A 23,713-nucleotide genomic window follows, 5' to 3' on the forward strand; every position below is an offset into this window, starting at 1 on the left:
AAAAAAATTTATTACTGCCAGGACTGTTCCTACTTACCTTTCGTGAGTGAACTTCTTTGACATATAATGGAAGAAGGAACTCAGATTTGCCTTCCAGCCGTACCCCTTCGTTGGTGATTTTCAGGTTTCCCATTCCATCCTGCAATCAGGAAAAGAAAACATGTATTCAAAATTTCAAGGATAAAACAGAATTGTTCTTTTGATAAAAACATGTTGAAAGCATTTGTTATGAGAATGTTTCTTAGATGAAAAGCTACAATGTGCTGCTGCTTGTAGCGCACAAAGACTCCATGAGACGAATAGAGTGAAGTCGATGAGGCTTCATTAAGCGTGTCTGTTCCCCAGCAGCTCGATAGTAAACTGGCCTGCGGGGGAAGACTCCGGCATCTTATACTCCGCCTTCAGGGCGGAGCTTGAGGTCAACGGCCAACCAGGACCCGGGATCTGTCAGCCAATGACATTAGGGCTTCCAGTCCCACATGACCCCCAATACATACTACCACATTCACCCCTTGTCAAAAATGAACCCGGCGGGGTGATGCTTCGTATGGTGTTAAGGGTTTACAGGGCTGGTCCTGGTAGGATAAAACATTCACATGGCAATACAGTACTGGACAATTTCGTCCTGTTGCAACTATTTACAGAGGGTATAGGAAAAAGAAAAGCAAAATGTTCTTTGAACAGTCCATCTTTGTTTTACATCGACGCTACGAGTCGGTCGGGCGGTCTGGTTGTCCGTGTCGATCGCCTCGGCCCCGGCGGTGGTGGTGGTGCTTGTACCAGTGTTGTCGCCTCCAGGAGCCGTACGGTTTCAGATGTCGGTGCAAAGGGGAGGGGGACCGATCCTCCTGGGAAGGGGGCGGTCGCGGGGTGCGGCGGTGGCAGGAAGGGGGGGGGTTGGGTTGATGGTGTCGGGGGGGTGTGCGTGTTGCCGGCGGGCGCCAGATCCCGCAGGGAGACCGTGTCCTGTCGGCCGTCGGGGTACTCCACGTAGGCGTACTGGGGGTTTGCGTGGAGGAGGTGAACCCTTTCGACCAACGGGTCCGCCTTATGTGCCCACACATGCTTTCGGAGCAGGATGGGTCCTGGGGCCGCCAGCCAGGTCGGCAGCGACGTTCCAGAGGAGGACCTCCTAGGGAAGACAAGGAGACGCTCATGAGGCGTTTGATTAGTGCTCGTACATAATAATGACCGGATGGAATGGAGAGCGTCCGGGAGGACCTCCTGCCACCGTGAAACTGGGAGATCCCTGGACCATAGGGCCAGTAGGACGGCCTTCCAGACCGTGCCGTTCTCCCTTTCTACTTGCCCGTTCCCCCGGGGGTTGTAGCTGGTCGTCCTGCTTGAGGCTATGCCCTTGCTGAGCAGGAACTGGCGCAGCTCGTCACTCATGAAAGAGGACCCCCTGTCGCTGTGGACGTATGCGGGGTAACCGAACAGTGTGAAGATGCTGTTCAGGGCTTTAATGACTGTGGCCGCGGTCATGTCAGAGCAGGGAATGGCAAAAGGGAAGCGGGAGTATTCGTCCACTACATTAAGAAAATATGCGTTGCGGTCGGTGGAGGGGAGGGGCCCTTTGAAATCCAGACTGAGGCGTTCAAAGGGGTGGGAAGCCTTAATCAGGTGCGCTCCATCTGGCCTGAAAAAAATGCGGCTTGCATTCCGCGCAGATGTGGCAGTCCCTTGTGACTGTACGGACCTCCTCTAATGAGTATGGGAGATTGTGGGACTTGATGAAGTGGTAAAACCGAGTGACCCCCGGGTGGCAGTGGTCCTCGTGGAGGGTTTGGAGGCGGTTAATTTGTACGTTGGCACATGTGCCGCGGGATAGGGCATCGGACGGCTCGTTCAGCTTTCCGGGACGATACAAGATCTCGTAGTTGAAGGTGGAGAGCTCGATCCTCCACCTTAAGATCTTGTCATTTTTAATTTTGCCCCGCTGTGCATTATCGAACATGAAAGCTACCGACCGTTGGTCCGTGAGGAGAGTGAATCTCCTGCCGGCCAGGTAATGCCTCCAATGTCGCACAGCTTCCACTGTGGCTTGGGCTTCCTTTTCCACTGAGGAGTGGCGGATTTCTGAGGCGTGGAGGGTTCGGGAGAAAAAGGCCACAGGTCTGCCCGCTTGGTTAAGGGTGGCCGCTAGAGCTACGTCGGAGGCGTCGCTCTCGACCTGGAAGGGGAGGGACTCGTCGATGGCGCGCATCGTGGCCTTTGCGATATCCGCTTCGATGCGGCTGAAGGCCTGGCAAGCCTCTGTCGACAGAGGGAAGGTCGTGGTCTGTATCAGGGGGCGGGCCTTGTCTGCGTACTGGGGGACCCACTGGGCGTAGTACGAAAAGAACCCCAAGCAGCATTTCAGGGCTTTTGGGCAGTGCGGGAGGGGAAATTCCATGAGTGCGCGCATACGTTCGGGGTCGGGGCCTATTATCCCGTTGCGTACTATGTAGCCCAGAATGGCTAGCCGGTCGGTGCTGAAAACGCACTTGTCCTCGTTGTACGTGAGGTTCAAGGCTTTGGCGGTCTGGAGGAATTTTTGGAGGTTGGCGTCGTGGTCCTGCTGATCGTGGCCGCAGATGGTTACATTGTCGAGATACGGGAACGTGGCCCGCAACCCATGTTGATCAACCATTCGGTCCATCTCCCGTTGGAAGACCGAGACCCCGTTTGTGACGCCAAAAGGGACCCGTAGGAAATGGTATAATCGCCCGTCTGCCTCGAAGGCTGTGTACTTGCGGTCACTTGCGCGGATGGGGAGCTGATGGTAGGCGGACTTGAGGTCCACGGTGGAGAAGACTTTATATTGGGCAATCCGATTGACCATGTCGGATATGCGGGGGAGAGGGTACACGTCTAGCTGTGTGTACCTGTTGATGGTCTGGCTATAGTCAATGACCATCCTTTGTTTCTCTCCTGTCTTCACTACTACCACCTGCGCCCTCCAGGGACTATTGCTGGCCTGGATTATGCCCTCCTTTAGTAGCCGCTGGACTTCGGACCGAATCAAGATACGGTCCTGGGCGCTGTACCGTCTGCTCCTAGTGGCGACGGGTTTGCAATCCGGGGTGAGGTTCGCAAACAAGGACGGGGGTTGCACTTTGAGGGTTGCGAGGCCGCAGATAGTGAGTGGGGGTATGGGGCCGCCGAATTTGAACGTAAGGCTCTGTAGATTACATTGGAAATCTAATCCCAGCAAGGTGGGGGCACAGAGTTGGGGGAGGACGTTAAGTTTGTAGTTTTTGAACTCCCTCCCCTGCACCGTAAGGGTAACTATGCAGAATCCCTGGAACTGTACGGAGTGGGATCCTGCAGCTAGGCAAATCTTTTGTGCGCTGGGATAGGTGGTCAAGGAACAGCGTCTTACCGTGTCGGGGTGTATAAAGCTTTCCGTGCTCCCGGAGTCGACTAGGCATGGCGTCTCGTGGCCGTTAAATAGGACCGTTGTCGTAGTCGTCTGGAGTGTCCGGGGCCGAGCCTGATCGAGCGTAATCGAAGCGAGCCGTGGTTGTAGTAGTGGAGTGGGGTCCGTTGTTGCAGTCCAAGATGGTGTCGGGGATGGACAAAATGGCCGCCCCATACATCGCACGTGGCTGGGGGTTCACAAGATGGCGGCGGGGGTGGACAAAATGGCCACCCCATGCGTCGTACAGGTCTGGGGCAGTCCAAGATGGCGGCGCCCCTCCTCCCCTCGTGGTGCTCGGGACCCAAAATGGCGGCGTCTGCGGGTCGCACATCGGCGCCCCTCCTCCCCTCGTGGTGGTCGGGACCCAAAATGGCGGCGTCTGCGGATCGCACATGGTGTGCTGGGGGGGCTGGGGAGCGCTAGGACCGCGAGCGCTAGGACCGTGCGGAGCTCCCTCACCGCGAGCGCTAGGACCGCGAGCGCTAGGACCACGCGGAGCTCCCTCACCGGGGACAGCGGTGGTCGGGGCTCAAGTCGGCGGCGCCGGCGGCTCAGGCGTGGGGCTGCGAGCGCAAGGACCGCGAGGAGCTCCCTCACCGGGGACAGCGGTGGTCGGGGTCCAAGTAGGTGGCGCCGGCGGGTCAGGCGTGGGGCGCGCGGTGGGGGTTAGGGTGGCGTTAGGGACGCGAAAAACTCCCTCCTCTCCGTGGAGAGTGTTGGCCGGGACCCAAAGCGGTAGCGCCGGCGGCGGGTCATACATGGGCTGCGGGGAGGGGGTTGGGGAGCGTAGGCGGCGTGCAGGGCTCCCAGTTCTCCCGGGACCGCGGTGGTCGGGACCCAGAGCGGCTGCGCCTGCGGGTCGTACATGGCGTGCTGGGGGGGTTGGGGCGCATAGACTGTTTGCAGGGCTCCCTGTGCTCCCGGGACGGCGGCGACCTCGCGGGACCAGCACACAACCGCATAATGGCCCTTTTTCCCGCAGCTTTTGCAGATAGCTGCGCGGGCCGGGCAGCGCTGTCGGGGGTGTTTCGCCTGGCCGCAGAAATAACAGCGGGCGCCCCCCGTGCGACTCGGCGCTTGGACTGCGCAAGCCTGTGGGGTGTCCGGGGGGGGGTTGGGGGTTTGCCGCGACGGGTACGTACGGGGCCCAATGGCCTGCCGCGCGGTCGGGGCCGTAGGCGCGGGTATTACGCGCGGCCACGTCTAGGGAGGCTGCTAGGGCCCGTGCCTCTGAGAGTCCGAGCGACTCTTTTTCTAGAAGTCTTTGGCGGATTTGGGAGGATTGCATACCTGCCGCAAAAGCATCGCGCATTAACATGTCCGTGTGTTCGTTTGCGTTCACCGACGGGCAGCTGCAGGCTCGTCCCAAAATCAGCAGCGCGGCGTAGAACTCGTCCATCGATTCTCTGGGAGCTTGCCGTCTCGTCGCGAGCTGGTAGCGAGCGTAGATTTGGTTAACTGGGCGAACGTAAGACTTCTGAGTGCTGTGAACGCCGTCTGGAAATCGTCGGTGTCTTCAATGAGGGTGAAAATCTCCGTGCTCACCCTCGAGTGCAGGACCTGCAGTTTTTGGTCTTCTGAGACCCGGCCGGTGGTCGTTCTGAGGTAGGCCTCGAAGCAAGTCTGCCAGTGTTTGAAGGCTGCTACCGCGTTCACTGCGTGGGGGCTGATCCTCAGGCATTCTGGAATGATCCTGAGCTCCATAGTCCTTTTTTTTAGGCACGCTTAATAAATTGTAGCGCACAAAGACTCCATGAGACGAATAGAGTGAAGTCGATGAGGCTTCATTAAGCATGTCTGTTCCCCAGCAGCTCAATAGTAAACTGGCCTGCGGGGGAAGACTCCGGCTTCTTATACTCCACCTTCAGGGCGGAGCTTGAGGTCAACGGCCAACCAGGACCTGGGATCTGTCAGCCAATGACATTAGGGCTTCCAGTCCCACATGACCCCCAATACATACTACCACACTGCTCAATGTAACTAAGTAACCCATGAATGTAGTAGCCTGGCAACCAAACTTGTGATCATTATATTCAATGGGCACGACATGACACACAAAAAACAGAATCCCGTTTTGGGCGCACATAGCGGGGTGCCTGCAGCACAGGGAACGACCACGCTATCTAACGAGACTCTGTCATTTTGTCTTCAGTTGGGAACGCTGGCCGCGGCCGCACTTTAGTCAATTCCTGCAGCGACGAACTCAGCTCGCCAGTGCGAGAAGAGTATTCGCGCATCGGGTGGCATTTTTAAATGCCGCCCCGACTTTCGATCTCCCCTTTCCTCAACCGCAGTCTCCGGACTGCCCCAACTTATGTCTTGGGGGTCCTTGACCTACCCATCGCGCCTTTTTGTTTATTCAATCGGGGAATGTGGGCGTCGCTGGCTGGGCTAGTATTTGTTGTCCATTCCCGAGGGTATTTAAGAGTCAACCACATTGCTGTGGATCTGAAGTCACATGTAGGCCAGACCAGATCAGGATTGCAGATTTCCTTCCCCAAAGGACATTACTGAACCAGGTGGGTTCTTACGACAATCGATAATAGGTTTATGGGGCGACATTCTCCGACCCCCGCCGGGTCGGAGAATCGGCGGGGGCTGGCGTGAATCCCGACCCCGCCGGTTGCCAAAGTCTCCGGCACCGGATATTCGGCGGGGGCGGGAATCGCGCCGCGCCGGTTGGCGGGCCCCCCCGCTCGATTCTCCGGCCCGGATGGGCCGAAGTCCCGCCGATAAATTGCCTGTCCCGCCGGCGTAAATTAAACCACCTACCTTACCGGCGGGACAAGGCGGCGTGGGCGGCCTCCGGGGTCCTGGGGGGTGGGCAGGGCGATCTGACCCCAGGGGGTGCCCCCACGGTGGCCTGGCCCGCGATCGGGGCCCACCGATCCGCGGGGGCACTCTTTCCCTTCCGACTCCGCCACGGTCTCCACCATGGCGGAGGCGGAAGAGACTCCCTCCACTGCACATGCGTGGGAAACTGTCAGCGGCCGCTGACGCTCCCGCGCATGCGCCGCCCGGAGATGTCATTTCCGCGCCAGCTGGCGGGGCAACAAAGGCCGTTTCTGCCAGCTGGCGGGGCGGAAATTCCTCCGCCGCCGACCTAGCCCCTCAATGTTGGGGCTCGGCCCCCAAAGATGCAGAGCATTCCGCACCTTTTGGGCGGCGCGATGCCCATCTGATTGGCGCCGTTTTGGGCGCCACCCGGTGGACATCGTGCCGTTTCCGGAGAATTTTGCCCATGGTCATCATTGGACTTTTAATTCCAGATTTTCTCTGTTGAATTCAAATTCCACCAACTGCTCAGTTGGATTAGAATCCAGGTCCAGCGACAATACCACTACGCCATTGCCTCCCCTATTATGGGTAGGGCACCCTCGGGCCCAATCATTGGCAGGAGCAACTTGGTCCCGGGCACCTTGACACTGCCAGCGTGACACGCTGGCAGTTCCTCAGGCAAGCTGGCAGTGCTACCTGGTCACCCTGGCAGTGCCAAAATGGCACTTCTTTTTTGCAAGGCTGGCAGTGCCAAGCTGCCCAAATACCAGGAGTGCCAGGGTACCATGCTGCCCAGAGCCCGGCCACCAGGATCTTCCAATAGTCTTGGAGACAACCAACCCCCAAGTGCCATTTTGCATGGTCCATAATTGAATGAACCACTGCTAAAATGCACCGTGGCGAGGCCTCCCAGGTGAGGCCGTTAGTCCCCAGGCCTCAGGAGAATCCAGCAGAGACATATTTAAATGAAATAGGTTAATCTGGACCTTGCCCAGCGAGAGATCCAGCCACCTCTCGCAAGATTTAACGGCCTCGTCGTGGTACATTGTGGACTTAATATGTTAAATACCATTCTCTTGGAAGAAATTTTCAAATTCTTGTGAGACAAATTGAGGTCCGTTGTCATTTACCAATTGTTAAGGGAACCCAAAACTACTAAACACTTCTCCTAGCTCCTCAATAGCCTCCTCCAATGAGGTAAGTTTCATTACAATTCCCATGGTTGTTGCGGTGCTAAGGATTTCTTACCTTTGCACAGGAAGAACATGTTCTGCCTCTCTTTTCAATTTCCACATCCAGTCTAGGCCACCAGAAATAACTTCTTGCTATTTCCTTCATGCGTTTCTTCCTGCAGGAATTCCCTATGTGTCCTTTTTTTCAACAGCTTCGACACACCATGCCTTTACATTCAGCTTTTCCCTAGCTTTGCACATCCCGCCAGCGGAGAATTCACCCCAGTTTGTTATCTCTTACATGGCTGTTTCTCTCTTCCTGTTTCCCAGGCTAGGACTCATGACGTCACTTCCGATGAATACATTAATAGAACAGAACTTCACTAGAGCGCATCAGGATTAATTCAAATACATTACACTAATGTTTACCAATACAAATATACTCCTTACAGATGCCTTTATTTTCCTGACAACGTAACTACATAGTGTGACTAATAAATAATTTTCTGTCTGTTGCATAAGGTCAGTAGTTGTAAGCCATTGTGTTTCCATTGTGCTTACAAATAACACACAATTTAGAGTATAAAGGATTGGGAAAGTAATGTACAACCACCACTTTCTTTGCAGTAACAGAGGCAGTTTAAGAATGTAACGTCGATGTAACAGCTTTTATATGTTATTAGGCTGGATTTTCCATTTCCCCAGCCAATTGTTTCTCGATGGCATGTCGTTTGTTGACGGCGGGAATCTCCGTTCCTGTCCCTGTCAATGGGATTTCCCATTGAAGACATCCCACGTAGGGGCAGGACGATAGCACAGTGGTTAGTACTGCTGCCTCACGGAGCTGAGGACCTGGGTTGGATCCCGGCTCCAGGTCACTGTCCGAGTGGAGTTTGCACATTCTCCTCATGTCTGCATGGGTCTCACCCCCACAAGCCAAAGATGTGCAGGGCAGGTGGATTGGCCACGCTAAATTGCCCCTTAATTGGAAAATAATAATTGGGTACTGAAAATTTTTTTAAAAAAAATAAGTCACCCCACACTGTCAGGAAACCCACGGGGTGAGGGTGAACGGCTGGGCAGAACAGAGAATCCGAATGGTTGGATAATTCCAGCCATTGTGTCAGCAAAATGTAACTGTGTCACTTGTCTACAGTTTTATTGTGACAACAATGATGCTCAGCTGTTTTATTGATTCTTTTGCTCGCTGAGCTGCAGAGAGGAATGATGTTGCAGGAGGTAGGTGGTGAATCCCCTTTTGAAAAAGAGTAGCAGCAGGAGAGGTAAGATGAGGACAGAGTCACAGAAAAATCACAGAAAAATACAGTGCAGTAAAGGCCCTTCGGCCCATCGAATCTGCACCACTGCATGAATGACACCTGATCTGCCAATCCTAATCCCACTTGCCAGCACTTGGCCCATAGCCTCAAATGTTATGACATTGCCAAGTGCTCATCCAGGTACTTTTTAAAGGATGTGAGACATCCCACCTCTAACACCCTCCCAGGCAATGCATTCGAGACCGTCACCATCCTCTGGGTAAAAACGTTTTCCCTCAAATCCCCCCTAATCCTCCTGCTCCTCACCTTGAATTTATGTCTCCTTGTAACTTGACCCTTCAACTGAGGGGAACAGCTGCTCCCTATCCACCCTGTCCATGCCCCTCAATCTTGTACACCTCAATCAGGTCACCCCTCAGTCTTCTCTGCTCCAGAGAAAACAACCCAAGCCTATCCAACCTCTTTTCATAATTTAAATCTCCATCCCAGTCAACATCCTGGTGAAACGCCTATGCACCCATTATAATGTGGCGACCAGAATTACACACAGTACTACAGCTGTGGCCTCAACAAAGTTCACTAACTCCAACACAACCTCCCTGCTTTTGCAATCTATGCCTTGATTGATAAGAGCAACTGTCCCATGTGCCTTTTTCAACACTCCACTAACTTGGCCTTCTGCCTTCAGAGATCTATTTACAAACACACCAAGGTCTCTTTGTTCCTCAGGACTTCCAGGTGTGGCGCCATTCAGCGAATATTTCCTTGTCAAATTGCTTCTTCCGAAGTGTAACACCTCACACTTTTCAGGATTAAATTCCATCTGCCACTTTTCTGCCCATTTGACCATCCCGTCTATATCTTCCTGTAGCCCAAGACACTCAGCCTCCCTGTTAATCACCCGGTCTATCTTTGTGTCATCCACAAACACATCTTACCACCCACATAGTCATGTAAGTCATTTATATGAATGACGAAAAATAGGGGATAAAACACAGATCCGTGTGGTACACCACTGGACACTGACTTCCAGTCACTAAAGCAGCCGTCTGTCATCATCCTCTGTTTTTTACAGCTCAGCCAGCTTTTAATCCACCTTATCAAGTTCCCCTGTATCCCATGTACATTTGCCTCCTTAATAAGTCTCCCATGTGGGACTTTTGTCAAAGGCTTTGCTGAAATCCATGTAAACTGTTGCAACTGCCTCTGTCACTGTTTCATCTTTACCATCATTTCTTAGGAACGGGTTAAAAGACATTCCAATCACAAATCAAATTGATGTTAAGTATCCAATAATTGACACTGATATGTAAAGGGGTTGCAGGTGGCACTTGTGGTGGTGATAGAGTTTTGTATACAGTGTATTCAAGGAAAATAAAGATGTTTGGGAAAGGAGCAGAACTCTTGACTCATTACTCAACAACAGATTGAAGCTAACATCATTACCTCCTGCGAAAAAGGATATTTAAATAAGCGTCTGTCGTTGGGGCATTTTGTGTTTCAACATGTTTACTGGACATGCAATAAACAGTGTGGATAGACTGGTTGTTATTCTGTTGCGATGATCAGTGAAACTTTTTTTGTTGTGACTCTGTGGTTTTGGGGGTAAGTACAAGTTTTAGTTTGGTTTGGAGAAGTCTAACTTGCTATAAAATAACTCTCCCTGGTTTGTGCTGCGGTGTCTCAGCATCTATAATTTGTGTGAATTCTAGAGATAGAACATTCAAACTGGACATGAGAATTACAGCAGAATTTCTCACTATATTGAGAATGTTTAGTGCGCCTCACACAGAATTATACAGATTTTGGTCTCCTTCTCGAAGCAAGGATGTCCTCGCTATAGAGGGAGTGCAGCGAAGGTTTACCAGACATATTCCTGGGATGCCGGGATTGATGCATGAGGAGAGATTGAGTCCATTAGGATTATATTCACTGGAGTTTAGAAGAATGGGGAGGCGGGATCTCATAGAAACCTATAAAATTCTAACAGGACTTAACAGGGTAGATGTAGGAAGGATGTTCCCACTAGTGGAGAGTCCAGAACCAGGGGTCATAGTATAAGGACAAGGGTAAACAATTTAGGACTGAGATGAGGGGAAATTTCTTCATCCAGAGATTGGTGAACCAGCGTAATTCGCTACCACAGGAAGCAGTTGATGCAAAAACAATATGGGCGGGATTCTCCACTCCCGCGCCGAAGTGGCCGCGCTGTCGTGAACGCCGTCGAGGTTCACGACAGCGCAAAACGGCCCCGATCCCGACCGATTCAGGCCCTGACAATGGGTTAGATCGGGGCCGCGTCATCTACACGTGCCAGGCCTTGTCGCCCGCGTAAAGGCGGCGCCGCATAGATGACGCGGCCGGCGCCGCATAACTGGCGTCATCCGCGCATGCGGGGTTGCCGTCCTCTCTAAGTCGGCCCCGAAAGGAGATGGCGGATGGATCTTGCGGGGCCGCGGAAGGAAGGAGGTCCTCCTTCAGAGAGGACGGCCCGACGATCGGTGGGCACCGATCGCGGGCCACCCCTCGCTCCCCCCCCCCCCCCCCCCCCAGCATTCATGCACCGTTCACAACGGCAGTAACCAGGTGTGGACGGCGCCGGGGGGAACTCGCCGTTTTGGCCTGGCCGCTCGGCCCATCCGGGCCTGAGAATAGCGGGGGTGCCGGAGAATCACCATTTTGGGTGTCTCCGGCGATTCTCCGGCCTGCGGCCCGCGGAACTCGACCGGGCCGTTCCTGCCGCTTGGGAGAATCGCGGTAGGGCATCGGACTGGCGTCCCGGGAAATTTTGGCGGCCCAGGCAATTCTCCCAACCGGCGCGGGAGTGGAGAATCGCGCCCTATATGTTTTCAAGAATCAGTTAGGTATAGCTTTTGGAGCTAAAGGGATCAAAGCATACAGGAGGAAAAGCAGGATCACTGAATTGGATGATAAGCCATGATCATAATGAATGCTAGAATAGGCTTGAAGGGCCAAATGGTCTACTCTTGCTCCTATTTTCTATCTGGCACTTTGTAATGCATTCACTTTAACCTGTCTATATCTCTTTGCCGCCTGTGTCCTTCTGATAGCTTACATTCCCACCTACCTTTGTATCATTAAATTTGGATACAATATTCTATCTCTTCTATCCCTCCTTTTCATTGTAAATGATTGGCATATCACTTTCCAATCGTTTGTTTCAAAATGGGTAAATAATAAACTTAAGCATAACTTGAACAGCCAACTTCTTACATGTTCTAACTTTAATATTAATTTAACAATACATTCAGTCATGTACAATGAAATGAAAGATTTGTTCACCAACTCAAAATAGTTCACTTCATAACATAGTCGTTTAAGGATGGAGGACATTTTCTCTCATGAGTAGGCTATTGCGTGACATCAGGTGTAGTCTCATTTAATTAATGTTCCTCATCTGAGGTGTCAGTGTCGGAATGAAAGTCAATGCTTATAAATGGTGATTTCAGGGATTTGAAGCATGATACAGTTTGTGTGATGATTTGTGGACCGACTTAGCAGTGACGTTCTGTGTTGATCACAACACCTGGTTGGGTGTCAAATGGGAATATTTGCTTTCCAATATGTTTCACAAGCACTTTATCTCCTGGTTTTAGCAGTGTTCCTCTGAATTTCATGTTTTGCATCTGCATTTTTGTTTACTTGATCCTTCTATTTGTGATCACGTTCATTATCATTGATCATTAGCCCAGAGGGATTTCTCAGGAAGATGTGTATGCATGGGACGTGCAACAGTGATTGTAGCTGGAAGTTTTCTAGTGGCCGGTGAGGAGTTGCTCTGCAATTACAAAGAAAGTAATCCACCGTGTGCTTCCATAACACTCAGATGTAGCTATACACATCACTTTTACCACAATACACATATATCTTGCAGCTTCTCCATTAGCTCTTGGCCAATGGGTATGATTGTATGATGTGTGAGAAATAGTTATTCTGCAAATTTCCTCAACTCATCGCTTTTGAATGGGGTTCTGTTGTTACTTCTCACCATTTGTGGGAGATCCATCAAAGCAAAAGTCTGGTCAAGCTTTGGAGTGTCTGCTTTTGTTGCAGCTGACGCCCTTACTGGGAATCTCCTGCAGCCATCAGTGGTAATGTACAATAGTGTGCAAGTATGTGAAATCAACGCTAACTTCAATCCATGGTCCTGGAGGTAGTTCAGATATCTTGAGAGGATCATGAAGATTTAACATTGTGGTAGCTTGACATGGCAAATATTGATCTATTTTGTGCTCCACTATGCGGTCATTTTCTGGGAACTATACTATTTCCCTAAGGAGTTGTTGGTTTTTGAAGACTTTCACCTGCTATATCAACGAAACCTCAATGAAAATGGAATGGCAATACAGGTGTTGCATGATGCAAGATCAGATGCGATTGTAAAGTATATATGCGCCTTTTTCTTTTACTCACTTACATGGCACCCTTCTGTTGGTATTGGTTTTTGTCACTGATTTTGCTGATGAACGTCAAACGTGAGTGAAATGGTTGAGTTTTCCACAAAGTTTACACTGTTTGCCAGCAGCAAAATATTCTGTAGAGTGTAGCTGAGCACCACCACAATGAAAACATTGTTTGGACAAGTTGCAACTTTGTGGGACTGCTGCTGTTGCTTTGCAGGCGGTTATTTGGCACATGAGTGATGAACAATGTTCACAGGAGTTGAACTTGGAGTGTGATAGTTACTGTTGGCAGCAACAACTTCAGTAGCTCTGGACTCTGAACGCAATAGTGATCTTGCTAATTTGAACAACTCTGCCAGCTTTTTGTCTTTCATGAGTGCTTTTTGGCATAGCTAACTAGAAAGACAACTCGATTATTTGTATTTTGATTTCCTATTTGGCATGTTCAGCATCCCCAAAGCCACATTTGAGTGCTAGTTGCCTCAAATGCATGCAATGTTGGTTAATTCTCTCGCTTGCTTTTTGCTCAGTGCACCAGAAGACAATTATTTTGTATTTGCAATTTTTCTTGGAAAAGAAGTAGGTTGTTAGCACATTTCCTGCTGAGTCATTTTGCTCAGTTGTGTCTCAAAAATATTTTCCAATACTTCACATCCATAGTGGAGAAGAAAGGTATTTTTTCTTTAATCATCTATGAAATGCAATACCTATCGTCGCACTTTTGAAACTTCATAGCCATATTTGCCAACATGGGAATACAAATGCTCCGCGATAACTTCTGGCGGTTCACGTCGGTGGGATCTACCTGTTCTGCCGATAGCACACTCCGCTGCATGTTTCCTGGTGGTGTGGTGTGTATTCAATGGGAAATCCCATTGACAACGGTGGGACCAGAAGTTCCCGCCACTGGCCAACGTCAGGCCATCTCCCGCCACCAAGAAACTCACCTCAGGGAGGCGAGAGAATCTCGTCCGATGGTTCTCAATGCACATTAAAATAAAATAGATTGGGCATAGACAATGCAACATTCATCAACAATGCAGCTATAGTGTGCATCAAGGATACCTCTAGCTTGACTGTATTTTCTCCTTGTACAAACCTCAACCTTCTGTGATCTCCTCCTTATTTTCTAGCTTACGGATTCAAGTAACACACTTGTGTTTTAACTCTCGTTTCCAAATTTCTCCAACACATCAAAAATAATAGGGTAGCCATCTACTTTATTGGGTAGCTTTAAAACACACAATCGCAGAGCCATACGAAAGAGTGGTATCCTAGACACAAAAAGCAGTGCCACTAAATTAACAATGTTCTTCCAGTCAGACATAATAGAATGAAGGATGCATTAGAGTGGATTTCCGGAGGGGTTATCCTGCATTCTGCCAAAAGTAAACCTTTCAATCACTGTCAAAGAAACCCAAGATAAAACTCAAATAATCATTGCATTCCAACAACAGACCTTGGCTACAATATAATAACCTGAGTAACAATATATTTGACATGAACTGTTCCAGCTTAAGCTGTAGCTGCACAAACTATATTCCCTTTGTAATGTGGGCAAACAAATAAAACCACGGCACCCTCGCCTTCCTACAGTTAACTTTGCATTGTGAGGGAGAGGGGTGGTTTAGTGACAAAAGCATCTCTGATTCCTGGTGGTTTTGTGACAATGTCATTTATTACGACCACATTCTCTGCTTGCCCACTGTGAATGTCTCTCTGATCCCTAAGAATCTGCAGGGCTGCTAAATCCATATTTCCTGTCAGTATAGACAGAGGTAAATGTAGCTAAAATAAAACTGGACTTTAAGGTTAGTTGACGACGTAAATATATATTTTTTATGTCCTAATGCTGCTCTTACAAACTGTGCTTTGAGTTGCCTGTTTGCAAAGGAACTCGTATATACAGAAATATCTCCAACAAAGAATTTCTAATTTTCAACTGCCAAGTAACAATTTGTTCTCCATAAATATCTTACTTCAATTCATTGATCTACAAACTTTATTTTCCACACTTTTCATTGTGCTGACTGGCAAACTTCATGAATATGCAACCATTTTGATTTACAGATTTCTACAGTATTGGTGATGAAGTTTAAAAGCATGGATCCCTTCATTCCAAACCAGGCATCAAACAACATATGAGGAAGTCAACATAGTATTCTTCAAAAGGGAAAAGTAGGGAAAACGAATACAGGGCTCCCTGGATGACACGAGAGATAGAAATTAAGATAAAGACAAAACATATGCTTGTGACAGATGTCAAGTAGAAAATACAATAGAGAACCAGGCTGAACACTGACGGTTCAGAGGGGTTGTGGTAAAGTAAATAAGAGTAGGAAGGACTATGAAACAAGACTGACAGCCAACATAAAAGTCTTCTACAGGCACATAAATAGTAAAACGGTGGTAAAAGGAGGAATAGGGAAGATTAGGCAGGGGGCACAGCTGATGAATTAAATAAATGCTTTGCAACTGTCTGAGAAAGAAGATTCTACTCAGGTTGTGGTGGAGAAGGAGGGAAATGAGACACAAGAATGATGTACAATTGAAAAGGAGAAGGTATTGAATCAGCTGTCTGTACTTAAGTTGCTAAGAGTGGATGAATTTGAGCGAGACATGAGTGAGACCTACACTGAATTCCCTACTACCCAGCTAACCAACACAGAAATACTAGCCAACTTAGATTCCTTGTTCTCTGACCTAGGTGCAAAATAGCGAGCAGTCAAGACAAGACTGTTCAATACTTATTGCTTAATACTCAATACTTACATGCTTATGCAGAGACAAGCCAGGCTGCACCATCCTAGACCTACATAATGTGGATGTGGGAGAGGTCTCTACATTAAGGAACCCTATCATCGATGCCTCAAACAGCTGGTCCAGGGCCAGGAGGAGATTAACTACATGCTGGAGCACAAACTGACCGAGCCTAGCAACAGTAGCTGGAGCTTCCCAGTTGTGCTCAATTCCAAGCCAGATGGCTCCACAAGGTTCTGCATCAACTACTGAAAAGTTAATGTAGTTACCCGAGCTGACTCCTCCCCAATACTCCGGTTGCCGATATCACAAAGGTAGATTGACTCAAGGGATACTGGCAGGCTCCCACATATTGGTACTTGACCGCAATGTAGGAGGATGCACGGGAGATCAGCAAGGTGTCAGATCTGTAGACATTAAGCAATGGAGAAATGGGCGGCTCCCACAGACCCAGTAACAGAATTAGATATTCCGCTGCTACATAGCACTTCGCATTCATGCATTTTGAATTGCTGTCACAACCACCTGAAATGTCAAGAGATGCATAATATAGATTTTGATCCATTTTCATTTGTCTGTTCCAATCAACATTGTCCATCTCCCTTCTAGACTAATACAGGAGCAGCAATGGGAGGTTGATGAGAAGTCCTCAGAACAGGATGAATACTCAGCGGATGTACAATTACAGGACTCATGCCTACACTCCACCAGTGCTGATACACACACCTCCAGTGGGTACTGCAGTAGAAGTTTTCACATGGTTAGGCACACATCACATGTGAGCAGGAGCAGGCATTGGAAACAAGAACAGTGAAGAGACCCCATCAGAGGAGGACACACACAAACACGGGGAGAACATGCAAAGTCCACACAGTCACCAAAGGCCAGAATTGAAGTCGGGTCTCTGATGCAGTGAGGCAGCAATGCTAGCCACTGTGCCACCGCCTTTTTCTCCGAGTGCTTTGGTTTCCTCCCACAGTCCAAAGGTGTGCACATTAGGTGGATTAGTCTTGCTCAATTGCCCTATAGTGTCCAAGGGTTTGGTGGTGTTTTGGGGATAGACAGCGGCATGGGCAATACTTTTTGGGAGTGTCAGTGCAGACTTAATGGGCTGAATGGCTTTCTTCTGCATTGCAGTGATACTGTAAACATACCACACGTAAAGTTATATAATATAGTGAATGAAATGAAAATCGCTTGTTGTCACAAGTAGGCTTCAAATGAAGTTACTGTGAAACGCCCCTAGTCACCACATTCTGGCACCTGTTCGGGGAGGCTGGTACGGGAATTGAACCATGCTGCTGACCTGCCTTGGTCTGCTTTCAAAGCCAGCGATTTAGCTCTGTGCTAAACCAGCCCCATATAGTGCAGATTTAAATAGTTTCACAGATTTAAAGCAAATAACCAAACTTATGCTCACTTACAAATAATCACCTTTAATCATAAAAAAAATGAATAATTTCTTCAAAAAAATCGGCAACAATAGTAATGCCTGGTTAAAAGAAAGAGCAAAAGAAAATCTACATACCATTAAAACACTTGTTGAAATAGTTGCCGGTTATTTTCTATCTAAATCTATTGTTTAAATGCCTGTCCTCAATGGACGTTCCCAAGCTGGCCACGTCATAAAGAGGGTGAGGCTGCACTCCTGTGCTGCACTGGAGCCTGCGCAGACCGGGGCACTGGAGGCCCCAGGCTGCTGAAGAGAAAGGAAGGTCTGCCACATCATCGGAGCGCAGGCAAGTGCGCACATTTCTCTTTTAAAGTTGGCAGCCCGTGGCTTCCCGCTGCTAGCAGGAGGCTATGGGCTGATATATATACCAATTTCTTACATTCATCACACTGGCAGCCATGTATGTGCCTTGCTGCACACATGCCACTTGTAAATATAACAACCACACATACAACTGCACATGCACAATGCTGACATCAAACATAGCCTTAATAATAACATTCAAAGACTCTCAAAACTTATCCTTACACCTGAACGTATAGTGCAATTATTAAAGAATTATTGAAAAAAAGTCAGTGTATTTATGAAAGAATTCTGCAAAAAAGTCCAATTAGCGACAACTCCCAAAGTTGACCTGTGACTATGGCCTGTTTTGTGGGTGGAGCCTGCTTCTAACGTGATGTCCTTAAAATGTTCACAAAAGATTGTGGAAACTCGTGTTGTACTGAAAATAATTTTTGTTTATGATTCTGCAAACTATGATTGCTCGGCGGTTGAATCAAAAAAGCCAGAAAAAATTCACCTGAAACTCCAGGCAAAGGAATTTTCAATAAGTCAGCAACTGAGTTTCGATGGTTTTCTTTCCGTGGCAATGCAAAAATAGCAAAATTACCGTGAATTCATGGTACCGCACGAACCCAAGCAGATTGCGGATGATGAAAACTATAGCTTATTAATGAGTGTGCAAGAGTACAGGAGCACACATTACTATCCTTCTACATCTACATTTAGGTGAATCGTTTGCACTCAGCCTGTCAGCAAATGTAATGAACATAATATTACTTGGTAAACATGGGTTAGGAAAGTAATGGAAGTTATTGGTGTGAGATGTCACTGCGTTACTTATTTGTGCGGTAGCAAGCAGGTGCTAGGTCTATTTCTAATACATCTCTCCATTACCTTCACATCATTGTTCTTTATTGTAGGTCAACAGAGCAATTCACAGCAGTTGCCCAAAATACATAAATATTAAATAAGTTAAGGTTTTTTTTAAATGGCTTTTTTAAATTGGTTTTGTGCTCAACAGTTATCTTTTATTTGGTTATGTCCTTTTTTTTTGTTTATGTCAATAGTACTTTAATAATATCCTTCAGGTGTAAGGATATATTTTGAGAGTCTTTGAATGTTATTATTAAGGCCATTTGCAGTGGGATGTGTGGCCTCAACTCAAATGAAGGCACAGGTAGACAATGGAAAGGCACATTTTCTGCCCAGGCAAGTTGCATAGTAAATTTAAGTTTTGAATTACATGAAACAAAAATAAATAAATGGAAAATAGAAATACATTGAACACAGATTAGGTGGGGTTACTGGGATATGGGGATAGCTGGGGAGGTATGACCCTGGGTAGGGTGCTCTTTCAGAGGATTAGTCCAGACTTAATGGGCCGAATGGTCTCCTTCTGCACTGTAGCGATTCTATGATTTATTTAAATGGTTTGGGTTTGAATTTTACAGCCCCACCTGCCAGTGAGACTTTCCATTCCTGCCGATATCAATGGAGTTTTGAATGGCTCGTCCTATATTACGATGCTGCCCCCCACTACCACAGGGCTGTAAAATTCCACCCATGGAATAAATAAGTATCAGTGCCAGAATTTGAATGAATAATATCAGGGTCAGAGATTGAATAAATAATGACAGGGCAACACATTTTGGTCGAGGAATAGCAGTAAGTATGACTCTACAATGGGCTGCTTTTTTCAAGAGATAATGAGAGGCTGAAAAATGCAGGAGGGAGCTCTGCAATGTGCTCTGAGACACGAGAGTGGAACCGGCAAAGCATGGGCTGCGAAAGGGGATGAGCATGTTCAGATTATTTTAAGTTTCGAATTGACATTTTTAAATTGAAGTATATTTCTTACATTTTTGTAAAGTTCTTTCCTATTTTAAGTACTGCGCACTCGAGATAAGATTTTCAAGTTGGAGTGATCGCTGCGACAAGTGTTGCCTGGTCAGTGTCTGCACCAATGTTCTAAAGTAAACTGTTGACATTGCAGATTGCAAGGTAGATGCGTACACCCCAGTGTGACATTATAAATTGTAGCAAAATTTCTAACAGCAGTAATAGCTATGGGCAGGAAATGCATGCCTATACAATAGTACTAATTAAATACAGAAAATTAGATAGATGGATTTTTTAATCGACGTTTTGCACAAGTATGAGGTTGTTGGGCGTATTCTGTCCCTGCTCTTCCTTTGTGTTCTTGCTTGATATTCCAGTGGGTGTCATTCAATTTCTTATAATTTAATACTAAGTATGGAGAAGATTTTCTTGACTGTCTAGTAAAGAATGCATCCAAGACTTCTGTGATCTGGAGCTTTCCAAATATCAGTGTAGTGCTCTTTGAAGTACTTTATCAAAAATGCCCTTAATATAATGTTATGTTAAAAATCCAGAAATTAAGCAGTACGGTGAATTGTAATTTAACATACGCACAAGAATATTTTTGCAAAATCTCAGCAGGTTATTGCATGTTGTCGCAAAATAATGATTCTATATTTGATCTATTATGCGCTCCATAATACAGTATACAGTATTAATTTTGGTTATATAGAAAATGTTATATGGAGGAGCTGCACTCATTGCTTCAAAGCAGTCTTTGGAATTCAGAGGGCATTTAAAAGCACATAACATACAATGATACTTCAACAGAACTATGAAGATTGTAGGAACACCAATTAGCAGTATGAAAAGAATGAGGCTTGAAAGAGAAAGTACTGATCAAAGAGCTTTCACTGATAAAAAAAACAAATTATAAAGAGAGCTGACAGCAGAAAGAATCCAACCAGGAAACTGACGATGAATCAAATACCTAACAATACTGATAGATGATAAGGTATTAACCAGAAACTAATCTTCTGTTGTCACGTTTCTGTAATTTATGGGAAAAAGTCCCCTTGTTTACAATTTAGTGAGAAAAACATTGCCCTGATTACTATGCCTTCATGTTTTACACAACATTTGATCATCATTTATAGCTCATTGTTGTGTAAAGCGATACTATAATTCCTTAAATATTTGTTCAGGAAGTACTCCTCAAAAAATGGAAGTTCCTCTCCTGGAGTATCAAAGAGAATTGCAGAAATTATACAACACAGAAACAGGACATTTGGCACAAATCATCTCAGCCATTTAGCATATTTTTCTATCCCGTTTTCTCATGCACTCGTCTAGTATTCTTTTGAGAGTTTCAAAGCTATTTTTCTCAACGATTTCCTTTGTTAGCAAGTTCCAAATTCTAACAACATTGAGTAAAGGAATTGCTCATTGTTTCTTCATCAAAGTTTATTCAGCATTATCTTGTATTTAGGGATCTAGTTTTGGATTTTCTCATAAGCGTAAGCTTAAGCTTGGTCGCACCGCACATTTAAGGGGGTGGCTTGGCTGACCACATGACCAGATTGGGCCAATCGCGTGGGATCACATGAACTGTGGCCAATAGGGAGTTTGGGAGCAGGACCCTGGGTAGTGTGCACCCTACATCTGAAGTGATCAGACCTGTTATATTGAGTTATGTGCCTACGAACCTGCCTTTGCCTTTCAACAATAAGCTCATTGTTAATTACTGGAAGCCTGCAGTGCATTTCTCGAGCCACAATTGGCCTGAAGTTTCAGGGTGGTCAGCATTCAAGAAGGGAGTGATCTCAGTGCTGGGGGGTTTGGCTGGGTGGGGGGAGAGAGGGCTGGAGCTCCCGGGTTCCTGATGGGAGGGTGCCTAAATCTGAAGAGGCCTTCAGATTGAGGCCCCCCTCTTCATAAATTTCATAGAATTTACAGTGCAGAAGGAGGCCATTCGGCCCATCGAGTCTGCACCGGCTCTTGGAAAGAGCACCCTACAGAAGCCCACACCTCCACTCTATCCCCATAGCCCAGTAACCCCACCCAACACTAAGGGCAATTTTGGACACTAAGGACAATTTAACATGGCCAATCCACCTAACCTGCACATCTTTGGGCTGTGGGAGGAAACCAGAGTACCCGGAGGAAACCCACGCACACACGGGAAGGATGTGCAGACTACGCACAGACAGTGACCCAAGCCGGGAATCGAACCTGGGACCCTGGAGTTGTGAAGCAATTGTGCTATCCACAATGCTACCGTGCTGCCCTCCCTCCCCCTGCTCCTGTTCGCCTGAGATCAAGAAAGTTAAACCGGTGGCCACTTAAAGGTCTTAAAAGGGGCACCGGTCAGTTTCTGTCTGAGGCCCCGATCGCAATACCATGAAATTGCACCTAGTTCAGGGTGGGATTGTGGAGGAAATACCAGTCATGCAATTTTACACGATTCCCCGCCTCAGTTCCCGCCTTGGGGGGGCGGGGGGGGGGGGGGGGGGGGGGATATGAAATTTTGCCCATTCTCTCCACATAAACCCTGTCCAACCCATTCATAATATTAAAGACCCTCATCAGATTACCTCATAGTCTTCTCTATCCTAAAGAAAATATGTCTCCCAATAGCTGCAACCTCAGTTCTGGTTTAGATCATGTCAATCGTTTTTGCACTTTGTCTTGCGTTTCTCTGTCTTTTAATGATTTATTCACCTGTGGCTCTAGATTCTTTTCCTCACCTTGGGCGAAATTCTACGGAAACGGCGCGATGTCCGCCGACTGGCGCCCAAAACGGCGCCTATCAGACGGGCATCGCGCCGCCCCAAAGGTGTGGAATGCTCTGCATCTTTGGGGGCTGAGCCCCAACATTGAGGGGCTAGGCCGACGGCGGAGGAATTTCCGCCTTGCCAGCTGGCGGAAAAGGCCTTTGTTGCCCCGCCAACTGGCGCGGAAATGACATCCCCGGGCGGCGCATGCGCGGGAGCGTCAGCGGCCGCTGACAGTTTCCCACGCATGTGCAGTGGAGGGAGTCTCTTCCGCCTCTGCCATGGTGGAGACCGTGGCGGACGTGGAAGGGAAAGAGTGCCCCCACGGCACAGGCCCGCCCGCGGATCGGTGGGCCCCGATCACGGGCCAGGCCACCGTGGGGGCACCCCCCCCGGGGTCAGATCGCCCCACGCCCCCCCCCCAGGACCCCGGAGCCCGCCCACGCCGCCTTGTCCCGCCGGTAAGGTAGGTGATTTAATTTACGCCGGCGGGACAGGCAATTTATGGGCGGGACTTCCGGGCCGGAGAATCGAGCAGGGGGGGCCCGCCAACCGGCGCGGCGCGATTCCCGCCCCCGCGAATATCCGGTGCCGGAGACTTCGGCAACCGGCGGGGACGGGATTCACGCCAGCGCCGGTTGGCGGGCCCCCCCCACTCCGAATGTCCTAGAGCTGGGGTGATTGACTTCCAACCATTACAACCATCTTCTTTTGTGACAGGTATGACTCCAATCAGTGGAGAGTTTTCCCCCCGATTTCCATTGACTCTTGGTTTCCTCGATCTCCTTGATGTCATACTCGGTCAAATGCTGCCTTGATGTCAATGGAAGTCACTCTCACCTCACCTCTTGCATTCAGCCCTTTTGTCCATGTTGGAAGCAAGGCTGTAATGAGGTCAGGAGCTGAGTGATCATGGCGGAACCCAAAACGAGCATCCGTGAGGTTATTGCTGAGTAAGTGCCGCTTTATACCACTGTTTATGACTCCTTCCATCACTTTGCTGATGATGCAGAGTAGACTGATAATGCGGTAATCAGCTGGGTTGAATTTGTCCTGTTTCTTGTGTACAGGACACACCTGGGCAAATTTCCACATTGCCGGGTAAATGCCAGTGTTGTTGCTGTACTGGAACAACTTGGCTAGGGGTGCAGCAAGTTCTGAAGCACAAGTCTTCCGTATTATTGCTGGAATAGTGTGAGGGCCCATAGCCATTGCAGTGTTCAATGCCTTTAGCTGTTTCTTTATATCATGTGGAGCGAATCGTATTGACTGAAGACTGACATCTGTGATGATGGGGACCTCCAGAGGCGACCCAGATCATTCACTCGGCACCTCTGGCTGAAGATGATGGCAAATGCTGCAGCCTTGTCTTTTACATAGATGTGCTGGGCTCCTCCATTATTGAGAATGGGGATATTTGTGGAGCCTCTTCCTCCAGTTAGTTGTTTAATTGTCCACCCCCATTCACGGCTGGATGTGGCAGAACTGCAGAGCTTGGATCTGATTTGTTTACTTAGCTCTGTCTATAACCTGCTGCTTCTGCTGCTTGGCACACAAGTAGTCCTG

The 23,713-nt window shown here is 48.3% G+C and overlaps 1 protein-coding gene across 1 annotated transcript in view; it reads right to left on the bottom strand.

Annotated features, from left to right (window-relative positions):
* The window catches only part of LOC140408932 (zeta-sarcoglycan), a 780,044-nt gene that overhangs the window by 386,750 nt on the left and 369,581 nt on the right, over nt 1-23,713 (bottom strand). Inside the window, exon 2 of the mRNA XM_072496835.1 lies at nt 38-139. Coding sequence (XP_072352936.1) covers nt 38-139 — 102 coding nt within the window. The remainder of the gene's footprint in view (nt 1-37; nt 140-23,713) is intronic.

This window comes from Scyliorhinus torazame, chromosome 3, assembly GCF_047496885.1.
Source record: "Scyliorhinus torazame isolate Kashiwa2021f chromosome 3, sScyTor2.1, whole genome shotgun sequence".
Taxonomy (NCBI): Eukaryota; Metazoa; Chordata; class Chondrichthyes; order Carcharhiniformes; family Scyliorhinidae; genus Scyliorhinus; species Scyliorhinus torazame.